This window comes from Protobothrops mucrosquamatus, unplaced genomic scaffold, assembly GCF_001527695.2.
Source record: "Protobothrops mucrosquamatus isolate PMUCROS unplaced genomic scaffold, P.Mucros_1.0 scaffold1590, whole genome shotgun sequence".
Classification (NCBI taxonomy): domain Eukaryota; kingdom Metazoa; phylum Chordata; class Lepidosauria; order Squamata; family Viperidae; genus Protobothrops; species Protobothrops mucrosquamatus.
This window is the reverse complement of record NW_015387753.1, coordinates 460,718-479,723: the sequence shown is the minus strand read 5'-3', so window position 1 is coordinate 479,723 and position 19,006 is coordinate 460,718. Positions and strand designations below refer to the sequence as shown.

The 19,006-nt window shown below is 36.5% G+C and overlaps 1 protein-coding gene across 1 annotated transcript in view; it reads left to right on the top strand.

Moving 5' to 3' along the window:
• Positions 1-9,755, top strand: part of PRR5L (proline rich 5 like) — a 52,966-nt gene extending 43,211 nt beyond the window's left edge. The window contains exon 9 of the mRNA XM_029285382.1: positions 7,833-9,755. Within this exon, the coding sequence (XP_029141215.1) occupies positions 7,833-8,215 (383 nt within the window). The 3' untranslated portion in view covers positions 8,216-9,755. The remainder of the gene's footprint in view (positions 1-7,832) is intronic.
• Positions 9,756-19,006: the final 9,251 nt, after the last annotated feature.

Sequence of the window (19,006 nt, the reverse complement as noted above, 5' to 3'; positions counted from 1 at the left end):
TATGCCGAGGCGCCGGGAACCACAGCCACTCGGTCTTGGAAGGGTTGAGCCTGAGTCTGTTTCCCCCCATCCAGACCCGTACGGCCTCCAGGCAACGGGCCATCACGTCAAGGGCATCGTTGGGGTGGCCTGGGGTGGAAATGTACAGCTGAGTGTCATCAGCGTACTGATGGAAATCCACCCCAAAGCCACGAATGATAATTACCTTCTCATCCACTGTCTAACCTGATATTTTAGGTATTTTCCGTAAGGTCTTTCCTCTTGTTATGTTTCAAGATGAAGGATGAAGGGAAAACAGAATATACTTATTTTTGGATTGATCTGAATTTGGCAGCAACTAAAAACGCTTCCCTGAACTCAATTAGTAACTGATTCCCTTCGTTTACTGGGATGAACAAAGGATGAGAAAAACTAGTATAATGATTTTGGTGTTTTAAAGGGAAGCTGTGATTTTGAAGATTTGGATGTCGGGATCAACATTTATTGACCTTGAAAAAAATTAAAGCATCCTATAATATCTTGTGAGCAATGGTTACTAGTTTTTTTTTTAAATCCAAGTATTTGATGGATGTATATTTTTAGCAAGTGACCAAAGGTTAGCTTAGCAGAATCTCTTGCATTTTTCTCACTCTCTAACTAGCAATTAAATATGTGAAAGGGAAACAGAGGACGTGAAGATTGGTCCCTTGAACAATGCTGTGATGTATGGAATAACAGTGAAATGTTAAGACTGCTTCAGAATTAAAAGTGAAATTGGAGCTAAAAAATATTATCATTTCAGTAGATTTCAGGGCCTAATTAGACACTTGAATGGAGCACATTATGCTTAATGGCTTTCAGACAGAAATATGTTACATGAAGTTCATCATCTTCTCTCCATATAAACTTTAACCATTGAACCAGAATGGGTGGGCAGAAATGCTGAATATTATATCAAGAAACATGTTTTTCTAATCCTAAATGCTATTGGAATAGATTAATGGCTGAGACATCTTTAGGCCCTTAATGTACACAGTCTCTGTTCAGCATAATTGTTGACAGTTGAACAATATCTCCACCTATTGGATATTGAAGAAAATATCCAGTATTTTTCAGTTTTCAATAGTCCAGTGCATTTTGGATGAAAGTGTCAGACACTTATAATGATGGATGGTGCCATATACACTCTTCTCACAAGGCCAGACCATAAACATTTGGCCCCAGTACAAATAAACTCAAAGTTGTACTCCTTTCTACACGGACTGTTGGTTCCACACAAGTAATAAAGGTTTTTAACTACTGATCCCTCGTTGTCAATTTTATCTTTTCCCCACTGATTTACCAAGTTTTATCCCTTTCCTCACGTAACATAATTTATTTGTTACACTGTCACTTGCAGATTAAATATACGTCGTCTTCATGTTATGAAAAATGCGGGGGGTAGAAGGAAATAAAATCAAAATTGCTGGGAGAAGCAATAACAGATTTCGGTATGCTGATGATACCAGACTGCTCAGTGGAAACCTTAACAATGGAACTAAAGCTGAAATATTATCTAATTAAAAAGCAAGAGTCACTGGAGAAGACTCTTAAACTTGGAAAGAGGTTGATAGAAGGTAGGGTGGCTAGATGATAACATAAGCATGTGCTTAGAGGAACTCAGTTATTGGATAACATTTCTGAAGAAAGGATGTTCATCATCTCACAAAACATCAGAAGCAAATGAATGATTACACAGCAACCACTAAAGGCCACATGGCGGGAATCTGTGGCATTGCATTCAGTTTGGCTTGTATACCTCTGTTGTGAAATCATTTAGTTGAGATGGGCAGCCATACAAATTGAATAAATAATACAGTAAATACCTGAACTGTGGAAAACATACCCATTTCTCTTGGGCATCTTAGGAGAAATTTGGCAAGATTTCCTACATTTTTGGCAGAAAACATTTTTTCCTTTCTTGTTGCATCTCCTGTTTCACCGATTTCCCTATTTTCCGGTTCCATTAATTTCCATTCTAGCCGCTCTGCAATTTTACTTTGATATTTTCTCTGGTCTGCAAGTTGAGTTTGGAGTTATTTGTGACTCCTGCTTTTCAGATGTGTTTTTAAGTTCTTGCTGTTCTAGTTTGATACTGCATTTATTTATCATGACTTCTGAAATAAAGTAACAATAGCATAATTGTATATATAGACATTATACATCCATTTAATAGCAAATATAGTACAAAAATTTGTACTGACTTATATTATGAGTTGGACTAAAGAGAACTTTACATTGTGAAACTTTGCTCCCAGTTATAGGTTTGAATAATATTGAGACAAAGTTGGTTAATTCAATGTTCTTTAATAACCATTACCAATGGAAGAATACGCTATTAACTTGAGTTCAGTTCAGATATGAATTGTTGGAAGCAAATCTATTACAACTTACAGATATGAAAACTAAGGAAGATCTATTTAGATAAGTTGGATTAGATTATTTTAAAATCCCACCTTTATTATTATTATAAATAACTCTAGGTGGCAAACATACCTAATTTTCTTTCCTCTTCTTATTTTTCTCACAACAATAATCCTGTAAGGTGAATTGGGCTAAGAGAGACTGACTGGCCCAAAGTCACCCAGCTATCTTTCATGCCTAAGGAAGGACTAGAATTCATGGGGTTAGCCTGGTGCCTTAACCCACAGCTAGCTAACTAGACAGAAGCTTTAAAGTGAAATATCACTCCATCTCTGAAATCTATAGTGTTAATACTTATTTAGTACCTCTGTCTTGGCGACGCAGCAGGCTAGCTATCTATGATTTCTCTCTCCCATAGATGATTTTTTAATGCTTAGTCTTGTGAAACATGCTGTGCTGTAAAATGTGGTAAGCCACTTCTGAACTCTTCCCATGCTGCAGTAATAAATGTTGCAGCATCTCTTTTGGATGTAGTGTTTCTATGAGCAGAACTATCAGGGGAGATGTCTGCTGGAAGAAGAAAAAAAGCAAGTTGAGTTTTATTGATGCCATACTTTTCTCTGTGGTGTCTCAACTTCCTAAAAAAAAAATTGTATGGGGGAATTGGAAATGTTATCAGAATAGTATGAAGTAGTATGAGGATACTAGCATACACAGCATTTCTCTATTCTCCTTCCCTCTACAGCCCTGTAAGACAGGTTAGGTTGATAGTGAGTGACTGATCCAAATTCATCTAGTGAAATTCGAATGCTGAGCCTATACTGGGATCTGAATCTCCCCAATGCCAGTCCAGCATCTTCACCACTATATTACAGGTACTCTTTGACTTACCACCACAATTGAGCCAAAAATTTATATTGCTAATTGTGACGGTTGTTATGAGAGTTTTGCCCCATGTTCTGGTCTTTCTTGCCACAGTTGTTAAGTGAATCACTGCAGTTGTTAAGGTGGTAGCATGATTGTAAAGTGAATCTGCCTTCCCCATTGACCTTGCTTATCAGAAGTTCACAAAAGTTGATCAAATGATCCCAGGAGACGACCATCATAAATATGAATCAGTTTCTATGCATCTGAATTTTGATCACATGACCAAGAGGCAGCTGCAATGGGCGTAAGTTTGAAAAATGGTTATAAGTCACTTTTCCCCCCATGCCATTGTAATTTTCAACAGTCATTAAATAAACTGTTGTAAGTCGAGGACTACCTGTACCCTATCTCTATGATCTTAGAAGAGGTGCTTTAGTACATATGGGACCATGAATGTAGTGCCTGTCCATGACTTATTAAAGCAGCTGTATTTTAGGAAGATTCCTGTTTCTTTTTCTTTTTTTAATATAACTTTTATTAAGAATTTTAAATACAACAATAAAAATTAATGTAAATAAAACTTAAACAAAGATAAAATGTAAATAATAAAACATGCAGTAATGCAAGGAAATGACTTCCAAATTTCATTACAAGTATAAACAAATTTAATAACTCTTCAGCTCCTGTAATCTCCTCATCTTTTATGTCATCCCTCATCTATAAATAAATCCATAAAACATCAACCCTTCAGTCCTGTGTCAGCAAAAAGTCCATAAATGGTTTGCCAGAACTTTGCAAACCAACAGAAAAAAAATCTTATTTTAACTTTGATCAAATAAGCCAAGTTTATATTTCTTTCTTTTATTCCTAACGGTCTTAATCTTTATTTCAATCAAATATTGTTTTAGGATTTAATTTCTCTTCAATTCTTCTTTATCCTATTATACAAATTTATTCAAAGGTAAAATTTACAAAATCTCTCCTCTCCTCTCCTCTCCTCTCCTCTCCTCTCTCTCATCAAATTTCACCAAATCTCATCAAAAGCTACTCTGGGCAGCACCCAACAATCAAGGATTTTTTTTATATCAGTAAAGTGTTCTTTTCAAAATCATTCTGTTGATCTGTTATTTGTAGTTCCATTTTCAGTATCTTCTCTGTCTTGTCAGATAAAATTTGTTCCATATCTGTCATTGCTTCATTAATATATTTTGGACATAGTCTGTCCATAGAAGAAGACATCATTGCCAACAGATATTAATACTGTAATTACTAATTTCTGGCTCCATTTTTCAAATAACTCATTTAATATTTATAATGTCATAACATTTGATTGGTTTGGAAGTCCCAGTATTTATTGACATCAAAAACAAACTTGTATTTTTTTCTTCTGCTTAGAACAGGGGTGTCAAACTGCCAGCCTGCGGTCCGGATGCATCATCCGGAAGCCGCATCCACCCCATTGCAGGCAATGGCAAAACTGTCCCAATATGTCTCGCGATGTTGCGTGACGTTGCGAGTTTGACATGTCTGGCTTAGAATATTTCGTTCCCTCCAGTTTCTAAAATCATCACTTATCTTTATCCCGATTTGCAATAACCAGGATAGCCAAAATGAGAAACTGTTTCTTTTTCAAAAAAAAATAATTCAAAATCTTATAGTGAAAATCAATATTCACCTGGATTTTTGATGCATTGATAACTTTCTTAGGTAAAAATTTTATTTAGCATTTTGCTATTTGTTTCAAGTTATTTTAAGTTCTTATGCTCATGATTAATTTTTCTTTTCTTCCGAACTGAAGATAAATTCACCTGGCAAAATTTTTTAAAACTTGTCTTGAAGGTCTCTAATGGTTTACGATGGTTTGGCAATTTCCAAAAATGATTAGAAAGTGGGGTTTGCAAACTTAAGTGTCCTTTAAAGGGCTTCACTTTTGAGCAAGATAGCCGATCTCTTTGTCTCCCAGCACTCAATCCTGCAGAAAACTGTTGGTTTTTGCTGAGATTATCGGCTCCACTTTGCAGAACTGTCTCCAGCTTGCCATACCTTTCCCAGAAGCAAAAAGGTTCCTGTTTCTAATGCAGCATACAGTTTGATGTAAGGAAGTGGATGAAAAAGGAAGTGGTACAGCTTTGCCGTTCAGGAGTAGATGGAAACTAGAGAAGGAACTATCAGCAGATTTCTGAATGATACACAAGGATTTTCAGTTCCCAACAGTAACAATAGTAACTATAAAATGACTCCTTGTTTAAAAGCATAACTTACTGTAAATGCAAAAAGCTTGAGGTGAGCAGACATAGAAAAAAAAAAAAGCGCGTTTAGGGTCTCAAAACAAATTCCTGAGTTCATAATTCTTTAAGCGTTTGGAATGTGCATGTTTTTCCTTGGGGCACTTAGGATTTGACAGCTCCTCCCCCTAAGTAAAACTGAGTTTGTCTGTGCTTGCACTGTAAGTTTAAAATATGTGATCTGTAATTCCATCCCTGTCATTCTTGTAACTGAATATACTAAAAGTTGCTAGTTAGATCCAGGTGAATTCCTGTCCAGATGAATTGCTGCCGTATAGGGAATACTGTTGGCCAATGGAACAGCAGCATCTACTATTTTCATCCATGATCTCCATTATGTAGATCAGGAATAAAGAACCTGTGGTTGTCTAGCTGTAGTTGAATTAAAGTTACCATTATTTCTTAGCACCGCCCATGCTAGCTGGAGATGCAGGGAACTGGAATGCAGCCATATCTAAAACCTCACTGGTTCTCTCCATCTACCTTGTAACAACCCTTTTGTTAGAAATGGCAATGAATTCAAACTGGGCAGCTCACTAGATCAATGATTACAAAAGCTTTCTCTAAAGTAATATCCACCAGAACATAGGACTGCAGACCTCAGAAAGCATAATCACCATGGGCACTATAGGATATCAAGTTGAAAAATAATCGGGTTCATAGTAGAGGTACGCAAAATTACTGTTTGGAGAAAATGTATGTGCCCAGGGTTTTAAGAATCAAAATTTCAAGTGTTCTGTCATAAAAGAAAACCTTAAAACAGACTGTTCTTGTCTCAAAACGATCCATTCTAGATGTTAGGAACTTGAAAATGAAGATCTGTATTTTCTAACACTTTTACTTTGTTCTGACAAAACACACTTTATTGTTTTAATAAAATGTTTCAAGTGCATGTAGAATAGGCAGTAAATTTCCCATAGATAAGTTTGTTTTTCTTTGTCACCAGTGGTTATGTTCAGATAATGCTATTAACTTTGCACATAAAACAGTCATTCTGAACTGTATATAGTGAAAAGTTAAATCAGGGAATAAAAGATACTATGTCAGATTCTGGGCAATATCCAGAAAAATAGTCAGTCACAAACAATGCATGTACAGCAGGGCTTTTCAACCAGTGGTACGGGTATCACCTATGGTACATTGGCACCTGGCAGGTGGTACGCAACCATCCTAGAAAAGTGGTAGCGGGGGATGGGAATGAGCTGAACTGGTGGCAGCACCGCACAAGCCTGAGCAAGAGATGGCTGGAGCTGCAGGGTGTCAGGGCTCAGCGGAAGCGCCAGGATCACTGGCGCTTTCCAACTGATCGGTGCTTCTTTGGGACTGTCAGAGCTCAGTGGAAGTGCCAGGATCAGCGCCAGGCTCCAGTTGGAGCTCGGCGCTGATCCTGGCACTTCTGCTGAGCCCTGAAGAAGCACCAGTCAGCTGGAATGTTGCCTTATCTCCAGGGTCTTGTGATTTACATTCAGATGCGTGGTAACTGATTCATATTTATGATGGTCACAACGTCCCAGTGTCATGTGAAGTGACCAAAACCTGCTGCAACCACCCATCAGATGGGGGGAATAAAAACCACACACCCCCCACCCCACTCCCTCTGCCAATCGTCAACAGAAATGCTCACAACAATGGAAACCTTGGACAGGAGGAAGAGCACCGCCAGGTGGGCAGGCAGGTGTCTTGCTCGGCTGTGGCTTGGGGTGGCACTTTTTTCAGTGCCATTGTAACTTTGAACAGTCACTAAGTGAACTATTTGTACTTCATCATTTTTTTCCTTTTTTGGGGGGGGGGTCATCAAGTTTTTGACACCTTGCTAGGCGACTGGTGGTACTCGGATATTGCCGTATCCTAAAAGTAGTACAATGGGTGAAAAGGTTGAAAAGCCCTGCATGTACAGCATAGGTTATAAGCTCATACAGTATTTATTACTCTAAATGCAGTGGACATAGGGGTGAAAATTTAGTTTACTACTATACATTTACCATTTTAAGTGTAAGACAATTTGAGAAGAGAGATTATATTACAATAATGTCAAAGTTCTCCAATATCATAAGTTCCTCTCTGTCATAACGTGGACTTCTAACAGGATCATACTGGTGCAAGAGATTAAGTATAATCAATTGTATAACTTATATTTTATTTATTCCCAAATATCCTTATCATCCACATGTGGAGCTTATTGGCAAAACTGAAGATGAAGAAATATTTAATGTGCCTTTCACAGAAACAAAATCTGGGGAAACCAATTCTTGCAGTGGCAAACAGTTAACAAAATGTCTCTTTCTCCTTATTTTCCAGAGAGACGGTATTACAGATCTCGTTACAAACCCAACGGGCTAAGCATCTCTTCTCACACAGTGGCAACCCGGCAGGTCAGTGAGACCGCCTTGACACCCCTGACTGAACAGGAAGGTGAGGCTTACCTTGAGAAGTGTGGGAGCATCCGTCGGCATACAGTCGCCAATGCTCATTCTGATATCCAGCTGTTGGCCATGGCTTCCATTATGCACTCAGGCATGCTAGCAGAAGAACCAGACAATGGCGACCAGTGTCTCCTTTTGCAGCCCAGTTTGAACCACAGACAGTTTTCTAGTGAGCCCAGCATAGCAGACGGACCGGAAGGACTGGCCACCCCAGACATGGAGGAACCCGCAGAACTGAACTGCACATCTGTCTGTTGAAACAGAGGAAAAGAACACTCCTGCACAGCAAAGCAACCTGATGTTACAGTACTTTTCATGCTGCTTAGATCAAGAACTAGATCCACAGGGCACATCCTGAAGCTGATTCTGTTCTTAGGGCTCTAATATTATGAAGGTCCTTTCTGTGGACTACAAAGGTACAAAGTTGTTTCTTTCCAGTGTTGTCTCAGAGCAATGGTTTCTCAGAGTTTGCTTTTCCAGCTAGGTTTTCGTACTCTCTGTTGCATTCACTTTTTGTCCCATCCAGAGGGTGAATACTGTAATGCCAGTTTTATTTTGCCTTGCACAGATTAGGGAGATGAACCCTATGTGTTAGGGACAGGCAGTTTTTCTTCTCTCCTGCAACGTCTTGTGATAAACACAAGGAAGCCAGTTATAAAATCTTCAAGGTTGTCGCAGTGGTGCATCCCTTTGTAGGACATTCTCATTATAATCTGGTGTATATTTAAATTATAAAAATAGGAACAGTAACACTTCTTCCACTCTCTAGCATTAGAGCTGCTCAGAGTTAACACATTCTAATCTGGGTGAATGAAATAAAATAAAAACAGTAGCCTAAAACAAAACTACTGTGGCTAACATATTGTTTTGAGGTTTTGAATGCAGTACATCTCAGGGATTATTCAAATTATTTTCAGAAAACTATTAAAAGCATTTTTAGGGAAGGCAACTGACTGCTTGCCAAAAACAACACCAGTGCTGAGCTGGTCAGCAAGCAATAATGAATTTGAGCTACTGGAGAGATTACCTTCTATAAATTAGGGGTTGCTGGTTTAAGACTGAAATAGCTTTTATTAATAACAACAATGAAATAAATGTTGCTTTTGCATTAGTGCGGTGATAGCAGACAGAACCCCTTTGGCTGGTGGGAATAGCCTTTATTGTAGGAAACCCTTCAAAACCCTGCAAAAATTCCATACAGAACATGGAATATTCACGACTGCCTTAATGATTGACTACTGCAAATATCAGGATCAAGTTAGATGAATTTTTTGGAACTGGTATAGTGATGCTGCCTTCAGACTGTTAGCTTCCATTTCTGGAAATATTTCCATACACCTTTGGAATCCAACCCATTCTTTAATAAACAGGATAGAGAGAAAATATTTTTAAGTTTTGTGGCTAGTTGTCTTCTTCCTCCAGGTCTCTTGATATTGATGGAGCAATGGCCTTTAGTATCTAGAATTGGTAGGGCTGTTTTTTTTTAAATCCAGTTTCCTAATATAATTTTCATATAGATAATGCAGTGTTTCCCTTTCAATGGAAGTCATTCATAATCCAAGAAGAAGGCAAATTTCTACATATAGCTGCAGATAAAGGAGTGCTATTGGTGTCTTGGCATAATGCTACTGTAGCTTATTTAGATCTTTGAATGGTAAAAATAATTGCATTATGCAAAAACAAATGAACAAACAAACAAAAATAAACAGTAGAATAAAATCTGTGTGGAGAATGTAGGATGTATGCTTTTCCTGCCAACTCTAAGACTCCAAAATAAACATTTAACAAATGCTGCCCAGGTTCTATTGTGTTTGCAACTTTCTTGTCACAAAAAGTACAGTTAATTAGGAAAACAAGAACATTTTTCTATGTATACTGATCTGGAGCTCAACATGTTTGGAAGATACAATGTTAGGAAAAACTCTTCTGCTTGAAAACAATAATTAGTTATTCCAAATATCTGGTGGAAGTAGATATAAACCAAGCATCACACTATTTTTTTGGTACAATAAAAAAAACCTGAATTTTGAGATGTCACAGTCAAGCTCACAACAAGGCTGCCATAAGGAGTATGGTCTATCAAAAAACACTCATTTTTAAGAAAATAAAACACCAGGAAGGAACTTCCAACAACTGCAATTCAATGTAGAGCTTAGATCCAAGTTCAAAAACACCTTTCAGCTCATTGTTCTGATTCAACATCCAAATTATAGGTAGTTTGGCTGAAAAACTGAATGTAAGAGAGATGCATGGGCAGAGCCCTAATGTGAAATCATTTATGTATTTAACAGAATTTAAACTTTACAGATGATCAAAAAATATAGACATTTCTTTCATGAAATAAACCACAGGTAGGGCATACATATAAAAAAATAATCAAAGCATAAAAATTAAATTAAATTAAATTTTTTAAAAAAGCAAGCAAAAGAGATACAGGAAGTCCTTTCAGATATACTGTATTGGCTGTTAAGAAACAAAGCTTTGTTATCTTTATTTGATGTTTTCACATGAAACAGCTTTGAGGCTTATTCATATATTTTCTCTTGTTTGCATATAACCAAGATGGTAATGTAACCCTGCCTAACAAGTAGTTTCTCACTTTGTCAACCTTTCTTATTGCCTTAATTCTGTGTGCTAAAGACCTTGGCTCCCTTCTGGGAAATTGTGATACAGGAAAAAAAAAGGCTGGGCAGGTAAGTCAGCAAGGGAGCAGGGTCCACCAGTAAAATAGCCATTTTAGCATGCATTATGTTCCCCATTGGAACCATCCCTGGTTAAAAATTTAGTAGTGAAATTAATCTCTATGACAGACTCTAAAATAGAGGTAGGTGAATTGAGATCAGGCTGACTGGGAATTGCAGTCTGGCATTTTTTCCATGACAGCAAGTTTCCCATCTGATTACAGATAAGTGCTGCCTGGCAAAATTTGGCAATACCAGGCCACATGGCCAAACATGACACTACCTTATACCAGATACCCAGAAAGACTGATAGATTTACATTAGTATGCAACATGACTGTTACCTTTACCAAAAGTAGAAGACCTGGAATATGGAAATAAATAGTTGTATCTGAAGACATAACTTTGGGGTAAGTATAGCATTCAGCATTCAGAAAGGTTGAGATCACTTTCCCCCTTTCCAGAGTCTTCTGAAAGTCTACTGATTCTTGCCATTTATGATGTAGCCTGATCCCCAGTTAAGATTGTTTTAATAATATAATTTTATTAAACTTTATAAAATACCAAAGAAAATAAAAAATTTGGTGAAAGGGGAAAAGGGAGAGAAGTGTAGGATAAAGAAAAAAGAAAACAAATACAATTCTTCAGCGCCCTAGAATGAACATGTTAGTCTGAACTTTTTATACTAACATTTCTATAACAAAAAACAAAACAACACAAATTCCAAAGTCAAAGTTTCATTTTTTTTCTGTCTCAAGCACAAAATCCAGAAGTAGCTTCCAGAATCAAAGATATATTTTCCCCTTTGATTAAAGCAGTTAATTTGGCCATCTCCACTAGTTCCATCAGCTTCTCCAACCATTATTCCATTGTGGGAATTAATATAGCTTACCATTTTTGCGCATAACAAATTCTCCTGCTGTCGATATCACAAAGTTCCATTTTTAAAAAAAAGTCCTTTGTACATTAAACAGTTAAGAATGAAGTTCAACTCCCAGAACCTAAAAGCATGACATATAATGCAGGAGCTTTGCCTGCTTTCAGTGAAACTGTTTTTTAAAAACAGTGTGCTGTGGCTTTTTAAAATGCAGTCATTTTCTAAAAAGAAGCTGATTGCTCTATTAATTTTTAATATAGGTGGGGGTTTCTTGTGTGTGTGTGTTTTTGCGTCAGTCTTGACTACATAAACTACATGAACAAATCTCTGCCAATTTCGTGGCAAGATTTTAGAGGTGGTTTTTCTTCGTGTTCTTCCTAGAGCTGAGAAAGAATGACTAGCCCAAGGCCACCCACCTGGTTGAAGGCAGGATTAGAACTCAGCCTTCAACCAAAAGAGCCAGGGTCTCCTGCTTTTTAGTCTGGTGCCTTAACCACTACACCAGATTAGCTCTTAATGGTCGTTAATCAACTGCTACATAAAAATCTCTTGTTCTTACAAACAGCACTAGAGACTATTCAGAGAAAAATAGCATGTAATCTTGTTTTATTGCTGATTCAACTTATTGAAATAAGTTGAGGAGCCTGCATTGGCAGAAGAGTCCCACTGCAGACATTTGTTTTTTAAAGGGGCAGAATGACTAATGGTGAGGAAGATGTTTATTCTCAGCTAGGAAACATATCTGGAATGCTAATAGAAACAGGTCAATTTACATGTAGTAAAACTTACCAGGCTATCTATATATGCCACTTTAGTAAATTCTTGGGTTTACTTATGCTATTTTTCAGCCATATCACAGAGAATTCACAGTTTTTCTGGACATTTAATGGGCATATTTGGAGATTTGTCTTTTTAAAAAAATATATTGGGCACATTCATCAAAGTATTGTGCCAGTGAAAGAGCCTATCCATTGATCAAAGTGCACCTAGTCTCAACATATTAATTTTTCATGTGGCAAATAGGTAAGAAAAATAGGTTCCCCAAAAGCATTAGTCAGAGATGGTGTTCAAGTTCAAAAGTAGCAAGTACCACCATGAATTCACAATTTTCTTACTCTACTTCACAGAAGGCAATAGGTGTTAAGAAAAAAGTAATTTGACCAAGAAATAAATTGAGATAGGTCACTAAGGCACAACACAGGTCTCCATAAAGACAGGCTAACAATGCTCAGCTTATAAATGCAAACCAAATACTTGACTAATACTATTTAGCACTTAGAAAGACAAAATACATTTCTTAGTCTTCCAAATTGTTACCCATTGTTTATCACTAACTCTTTCTACATTCTTTATCTGAGAATGCTTCACACAAAAATGCAGGGCTGTGTAATAACATTACCCTTGGAATCTATATTCTTGAAAACGAAATTGTAAAGAAATCATTAAGGTATGGGATTTATTTAGTATAGAAGTATCTATAAACACATTGCTATTCATGGGAAATCCAACATGTACCATTAAGATATCATCTTGTAATATATATCCCTAAATAAACCAACTTAATAAAGTTGGAAGGGACCTTGGAGGTCATCTAGTCCAACCTTCTGCTCAGGCAGGAAACCCTATACCGTTTCAGACAAATGGCTGTCCAGTCTCTTCTTAAAAACTTCCAGTGTTGGAGCATTGACAGCTTCTGGAGGCAGGTTGTTCCACTTGTTCTGTCAGAAAATTTCTCCTTAGTTCTAGGTTGCTTCTCTCTTTGATTAGTTTCCATCTGTTGCTTCTTGTCCTGCCTTCAGGTGCTTTGGAGAATAGCTTGACTCCCTCTTATCCTCCTATCAATTTTAAAAAGTTTTTATTTGTGGACCATAGCAAACTATTTAGGGAGGATCCCTTTCATATGCTAATAACCTTATAGATTCTGGATTTCCAAAACTATCCCTTACCAACCAGTTGGCTGTGGAAAGCTGACTAGCATAATGCCCAGACGGGAGAGCCTAGCAGATCCTTTTGCAAATCTTTTCAGTTTGTTGTTGTTCCTCCTAATCTAGAGCTGAAGTTTTTGCTAGGTAAATTGATAGCCTATACTCCAGCTAAATCTAGAACCCATTTTGTTTTTTTTAAAAAAAATGGCAGTACTTTGGTGATTTTGGTCAATCTCAGCAAGCTAAGCAGGATCAGACATGATTACTACTTGGATGGGAATCTGCCAGAAAACCACAGAGCTGGGGGCCACCTTAGGAAGTTGGAAAATCCCTTCAGAATAAATATTTTTCAAACCATTCTAATTGAGGTAACCGAAATGTTCATGGGCTTGCTCAGACTTGGAATAGAAACAGGTGAGATGGGTTTGGGAATCAGAGGAAGATGCTTCTTCCAAGGATTTGGCTCAAAGGCATTAGAAATGGAATCTAAATTGGCAACAGCTGCATTCTTTATTCTGTTGAATATATTTTTAGTGACTTTCACTTTTTCCTTAAAACACCATTTGCCCTAGATTTAAGTCTCTATTAAAAAGGTGATGATGAGTTGCTACTGACGGATCCCGGAAGCACTCACAATTTATTTAAGAGATTGTTTCTTTGTGGCTGTGATGCTTACTTCTAGCCTCAAGTAGCTGGATTCCCATTTAGTATTTATCATTCGTTTAGATTGTGCAATCTCTACATAAAAAGAAAGCACTAAAGTCTAACTACTTGGCAAGTGCTGCAAGGGAAAATTTCATGGTTTAGAGCGTGTGTTTAGTTAAACAGATCTGCAATTGGGCCAGTGAGCAGAGTTTTAAAATCTTCGTCTTACCAATGACTAAAAGCATCTTCCAAAGCTCTTGAAAGCCCTTATTTTGAAATAGCAGTGTTGAACTTAATGCAGTAGAGTAATGCTGCCCCTTGGTGGCCACTTTAATCAAAGACATGCTTGTGAAAAAAAGTTGGCTCAAGCTCTTTTAGAATTTAGAATACTCATTTAATATATATTCAGAAGCATAAGTTAAATGGGGCACTATTAATAACTTACTAACTATATGAAATTAGTTAATTATACTTAACCACATGAACAAAGCCAGTGTGCAACATGCACATAGGAGAAATATCTGGAATGTATGGCATTAATGTGCTACACTTAACACAGACATATGTAAGACATGAAGCCATGCTCAGATTTGTTGAATACTACCTTATTTAATGTCTTGAAATAAGGAGGACTTTTCATCATGATTTTTTTATTTTGGAAAACCCAACATTTCTGAGCAGTTACAAATTGTTCAATTTCTCAAACAGAGATACTGATGTGCAAGGCAAGCAGCATTTTCAGTAGCCACTAGGCCTGAAAAAGATTTGTAACCATACAAGTGACAGTTAAGCATTTAGAAACACCACAGCAGATGGTTCTCCTGTTAAAACTACTGCTGAATTCACAATTCCCATTAATGGCAGCCAAATGAACTACAATTGGGGAAGGGTTGCAGTCCACTGAAAATGTATGCACCGAAACACTGCACATTCCACTCAACAGCATAAAACAGTTTTTGCTATTTTGTTTTACTCAAAACAGACTCAAAGGCGCTTTATTATACGCAAGCAAGAAATGCCCCAGTTTCTCCAGGACTTCCTCTTGTGTTCAAAACAGGAAGAGGAAAATCATGAGCACATGTGCATTAAAGAAATCAAGTTGAGCTGCTATGCAAATGACAAACTAATTGCTAAAGTTAATGTCTTTTACCCATCCAACCACATTTTTGAAAACTTTGTTCCATCTGTTATTGACAGCCAAACTGTAAGAAACACATTGACAGTTTTTGTATACATAATTCACAGATTGACAAAACTTTAATGGAAAAATTGTATGAAAAAATAAAGCAAAACATTATACATTTTTATAAATAGTCTGCTGACTGTGGACATTACATAAAACAGTGATCCAGAAGACTTCTTGAAGTTTAGGTTTGTCCATGTTTTGTTACTTCTGATATTTTGCCTATGAATGTTACAAAAAACAGTTTTCTATGACTTGTATTTGGGTCTTACATTAATGCATTTATTACACAATGTATTTTTGTTAAATATTGTTCTGAGGCATTAGCAACATTGATAGTATGTAATATTTTAGTGTGCCGTTGTTACTAGCATTTTTAATTTACTGGATAATGTCACAGCATTAGTTCATTTAAGGCAGAAGCCCTGCGTTTTAATTCAAATGGTTTCCCCCCCTTGTGGTTCACTTGTATGTTTGCATTGGGTACCTGGTTCAACATATATTACAATAACCTGACATTTCAATGAAACAGAAAACCATTTTCCAATCTTTTATTTAAAAAATATTACTACTGTTATTGGCCAGGCCTGATGGGAACTGGAATTTAAGACAGCTAGAAGCCTGTGAGTTACTTGCTCCCCCACTCCATACATACGAACTAGTGACCTATAGTTTATGAAAGCTTATGCCTTTTAATGAAATTTGTTAGCTTAAAAAAGTGCATCCAGCTTCCAATTTTTTCTCCCAATTATATGGCAGAATATAAAACATTGAATAAAAACAGTAGCATACTGCACAGATAAGCATAATATATACAATGAAAAGGGACGGAGAGCTGGTAATAAGCTAAAACTTAAAAATAAAGGGATATCTTAAGAGATGGATTAGACCTTATTGATGTCTAGTAGCAATGAATTTCAAAATTAGGACTCAAAATATTTTGAATAAAAAAGAATAAAATATTGCTAGTGATGGAAAATAAAATTAGTTTAAATAATGGACAAAAAATACCCATACTTTAGATAGCGAACTTGACATGTATTCAACAATTTTTAAATAAAAGATGAGACTGCAATCCTGTATTTCATTATCTGAACGTGTAACTCAGGTGGACTTAACAGGTGTCCATAAGACTACCTGAAGCTGAAATAAACCCACATATAGTAATTAGTTCCTATCTTTATTTTATCAGAGAAGGACTTATAACAATCTGAAATAGTAATTGACAAAGAGAGAATATGCAATCTACTAGTTTATTAACTAAATGGAATACTAGTCTTTAAAGGTTAATGCTTATTACAATAAATTACTATTCATATCCACGTGCCCTGCAAAATTGGAATTTTTTTCTGTCAAAATAGCATTGTAAATATGCAGTAAATTGATACAATGTAATACATAATACTTCTATATATAAAAATATCTAAAGATGCCAGCATTCTTTTTCTTAGCTTACTAGAAGATAGTTAGAAATAAGTTTCAATGAGTGACATTTACTTTTGGATAAGTAAATGAAATATATCACATTAAGAGTTACTATTTCATCAGAAATGACATCCCTATAATTAAACCAAGTTTAAATAAAGAATAATCTACACTGTTCTTTTTCATAAAAAAAAGCATGAGAATAGAAAATTATATGGTACAAATGAGTATTTATAAAGATTTGTATTCTGAATAGACAAGCAATTGTTTGAAATAATGCACATTTTCAATGCCTGCATGGAGTGGGAGTTTAGAAAAAGTAAAGTCACTTTTTGCTTTCAGATAAGCTTCTCTTCTATAAAAATGTAGAATAGGTAACCTTAAGTGTTACACTTCCATAATACTTTATTTCACTCCCAAATGCTGGGAAATGTTTGGTTCAAATAAGCTTTGCCTCCATTCATGTCTTTTCATAGGCAGTGTTTTGATAGGTGCCTTCAAAGCTGACAGGTCAACTCAAAATTTGAGAGTTTTTCTGTGATTGCTTCATTGCTGTGTAGCTTTTATTTGTTTTGGAAGGTAAGAACCATACTAAAGAAAGATTATGCTATCATAGAGCTATAGGTTTACTGTCATATGTTCTTATGGAGTAGTAGTGCAGATCTGGTTTGATTAACTATTGCCACCAATACTATTTATACAAGTATTTTTTTTTCAAAGTAAAGGTAAGCCTGCTTTGATTATTTTTCTTTCACACATCAGAGCCACACTTTCATCCTTTAGTTAACTTTGGTCGGGACTCCACATTTTTGCTCTCATGTCACACAAGTGTTATCAAGAGCGCTTTCACCAAAATTATCCTGTTGGCACCAATGAATTTTGACCAGAGGTTTACAAAATGCACTAATGGTAAGTTTTTTGCAACAAAGTAATACATTTCTACATAAGATTGTTGTGCGCAAAAATAAAATGTTACAGCTTTGCTCAGATCAGCCAATCTGAAGCTGGGTAAAAATCACATTCTTGAGAATTGTAACACCTATGCTGAATATGTCAGCAAAACTGAAAACACTGCAAAATGTAAGCCTAAGCCTATACCAAATCACCTTTAAAAGAAGGGGAATTCCCTTTAAGGCTAACAGATTGCAACAGTGCTTCCAGGTTAAAAATGAAACATGTCTAACATTTGCAGCAGTGTCACAGTTAAAACTTATCATCACAAGTGCAAAACAAAAAACGCCACAGGGCAAGTGATAGGAATAAGTAGTGCAAATGACATAGTGACACACGGAAACATCAGTCAAGGATACCTCAAGATTTCATCAGTCATCAAGGCAAAGATGTCCTGAGGCAATCAGGTTGATGCCTCATTAAGCTTCTGCAGTGAGCTTTTAGTTACATCAAACATAATTTATCACTATGTTAAACAGTAGCTGAGAATGGATCAACGCTAAATTCTCTGGGAAGGGAATGCAAGAAAGAAGTCGTCATTCCAAATCTACAAAGATATGAGTATTGACTTTCTTGCTTTAATGATAAAGAGCATTAAGCAATTATGCATATTGTCACACAGGTAATCCTCTACACATGACAACTGGGATTCAGAACTTCAGGTCCCAACTACTAAGTGACGCAGTTGTTAAACAAGTCATCACATGCCAGACCTGATTTTACAGCCATTTTTACTGCTATTAAGTGGATCAAGTTGTTTACGTGAACCACGTGGTCATTAAAATGAACCCAGCTTCCTCAATTGACTTTGCCCGTCAGGAGCCAGCTGGGAAGGTTGTGCCACCACAAGACATTGCAACCGACGTAAATATGAAACAGGTGCCAAGCAGGTGAATTGCAATCAAGTGACCGAAGGAGTGGTACAATTGTCGCAATTTTGAGGATGGGCTTTAAGTCACAAACTACCCATAATATCTCACAATTTAGCCCTAATTTATTAGCTTATATAGTCAATTCATAGAATCTTAGGAATTCTATGGAATACGTTGGAAGGTAGCTTGGAGTTTTTATAATCTAACCCCCTCTCCTCCCAGGGCAGGAATCATTTCAAACCTTGAGCATGTCTTCGGAGGTGTCTCCTCCTAGCTTTGTGCCATTTGCAAATTTGTTAAGTTTCCCTTGCATCCTTTTCTCTAAGTAATTTATAAAAATGTTGAAGAATTCTGGGCCCAAGACAGAACCCTGAGATATCCCATTATATATTTGCCTCTATATAGACATATTTCACAATTTAACTTCTCTGAGATCCAAAGTTTATAGCTTCATCTGTCAATCTTCTAATGTCAAATAACAATAGAATTTG